This window comes from Perca flavescens, chromosome 7 (genome assembly GCF_004354835.1).
Source record: "Perca flavescens isolate YP-PL-M2 chromosome 7, PFLA_1.0, whole genome shotgun sequence".
NCBI classification, from domain to species: Eukaryota; Metazoa; Chordata; class Actinopteri; order Perciformes; family Percidae; genus Perca; species Perca flavescens.
In genome coordinates, this window is record NC_041337.1 from 36,089,980 (window position 1) to 36,092,479 (window position 2,500).

Genomic DNA, 2,500 nt, shown 5'->3' on the forward strand with positions numbered 1-2,500 from the left:
TCAGGGAAGACCCAGGACTAGGTGGAGGCATGTCCTGCTGGGAGGAGCCCCAGAGAAGACCCAGGACTAGGTGGAGGGAGGTCCAGCTGGGAGGAGGCCTCGGGGAAGACCCAGGACTAGGTGGAGGCATGTCCTGCTGGGAGGAGGCCTCGGGGAAGACCCAGGACTAGGTGGAGGGAGGTCCTGCTGGGAGGAGGCCTCGGGAAGACCCAGGACTAGGTGGAGGGAGGTCCAGCTGGGAGGAGGCCTCGGGGAAGACCCAGGACTAGGTAGAGGGAGGTCCAGCTGGGAGGAGGCCTCGGGAAGACCCAGGACTAGGTGGAGGGAGGTCCAGCTGGGAGGAGGCCGGGGAAGACCCAGGACTAGGTGGAGGGAGGTCCTGCTGGGAGGAGGCCTCGGGAAGACCCAGGACTAGGTGGAGGGAGGTCCTGCTGGGAGGAGGCCTCGGGAAGACCCAGGACTAGGTGGAGGGAGGTCCAGCTGGGAGGAGGCCTCGGGAAGACCCAGGACTAGATAGAGGGAGGTCCAGCTGGGAGGAGGCCTCGGGAAGACCCAGGACTAGGTGGAGGGAGGTCCAGCTGGGAGGAGGCCTCGGGAAGACCCAGGACTAGGTGGAGGGAGGTATCTCCAACCTGGCCTGGGAACGCCTCGGTCCCCAGTTGGAGCTGGTTAATGTGGCTCGGGAAAGGGAAGTTTGGGGTCCCCTGCAGAAACAGAGACAAATATATTAAAAATAGCTGTTGAGTAGTGAGGGCACTGGTGCGTTCAATGGGCAGATGTATCAGAAAACTAAATTTAATTCTGTATTTGTGTTTGTTTGTGTAGATTCTGGGTTATGCGGACTACGCCTTCACCTCCATCTTCACTGTTGAGATTCTGTTTAAGGTAAAAATTCCCCTTCAGTTTGGAAAAAGGTATTTTTATCGTCTTCTCTTGATTTAATGCTGATGTTATCTCTCTGTGTTACAGATGACGGTCCACGGAGCGTTCCTCCATCAGGGCTCGTTCTGCAGAAACTGGTTCAACTTGTTGGATCTGCTGGTCGTCAGCGTCTCACTGGTCTCCTTCTTCCTTCAGTCAGTATCAAATCAACATTAGCAGACACATATAAACAGTGTCACTAGCTAACATTAGCAGACATGTTAGACACATATAAACAGTGTCACTAGCTAGCATTAGCAGCCATGTTAGACACATATAAACAGTAGGGGTGGGAATCACCAGAGGTACCACGATACGATATTATCACGATACTTAGGTCACGATACGATATTATTGCGATTTTAAACATATTGCGATATTCTGCAATATATTGCAATTTATTACCTTTTTTCCAACTTCATTATTATGTCCCCAAAGGAAAACTTGTCAACATCTGTTTGTTCATCTCACATGAATTTTATTGCTGTAAAATGTGACTGTCAAGCTGACTAACTAACCAGCACTTTAATGAATATGTTATAAATGTTGTATACACCTGGCAAACTGAACTGTTTGCATTTTTAATTAAGGTGGACTAGACTGTAATACCAACAGGTATGCACTGCTGTGCTACTACAGGTATTTTTACAATTAAAATGAGTACAAAACGGGCGCGACGGAGTCACGTACCTTGGTTCCGGTGTTTTTAGCAAGTGACAAAATCCTTCATTTTCCACAACGTTGTATGGACGCAGGTCTTTGCACATGAAGTAGGCGATGGCTTGAGTTATTTTCTTAGCTCGCTCTGAATTGGGAGGTAGCTTTGTCAAGCTAAGTGTGTCCAGTGTTGGTTGGTTTTTCGGGCGGAGCTGGTTTAGCATTAGCTTTACCGTCCTCGGCTAACGCTAACTCTGGATGGTGGCGTGTGAGATGAGCCCTCATGTTTGTGGTATTCCCAGAGTATTTTATTTGCATACGACACTCCTTGCAAATCCCATGTCTCATGTCCATCTCAGTTGTCCCCTCCTTGTTAAAAAATCGAAAAAAGTCCAAACACTTGATTTAAACGCAGATGGTGCATTTCTGATTTCTTTCTCTGACGCTGCCATGTTTATTTTATCTACATCCGCCTGCACGCTGACAGTCACCCCGCTGACCTCACCAGAAAACAAACAGCGCCATCTGGTGGACTGAATAAGCAATTGATTTTATTATTATACTACCAAAAAGTTAAATTCTGATGTGCAATTTAAATAATAAAAGATCGATACTTGGCGCCTGTGTATCGATACAGTATTGCCACGAGAAATATCGCGATACTATGCTGTATCAATTTTTTCCCCCACCCCTAATAAACAGTGTCACTAGCTAGCATTAGCAGCCATGTTAGACACAAATAAACAGTGTCACTAGCTAACATTAGCAGACATGTTAGACACATATAAACCACTGTCACTAGCTAACATTAGCAGCTATGTCAGACACATATAAACAGTGTCACTAGCTTACATTAGCAGCCATGTTAGACACATATAAACAGTGTCACTAGCTAACATTAGCAGCCATGTTAGACACATAT

At 47.2% G+C, this 2,500-nt stretch overlaps 1 protein-coding gene across 1 annotated transcript in view; it reads left to right on the top strand.

Annotated features, from left to right (window-relative positions):
• The window catches only part of LOC114558591 (voltage-dependent L-type calcium channel subunit alpha-1D-like), a 27,688-nt gene that overhangs the window by 22,495 nt on the left and 2,693 nt on the right, over positions 1-2,500 (top strand). The window contains exons 12-13 of the mRNA XM_028582653.1: positions 826-885; positions 970-1,076. Coding sequence (XP_028438454.1) covers positions 826-885; positions 970-1,076 — 167 coding nt within the window. The remainder of the gene's footprint in view (positions 1-825; positions 886-969; positions 1,077-2,500) is intronic.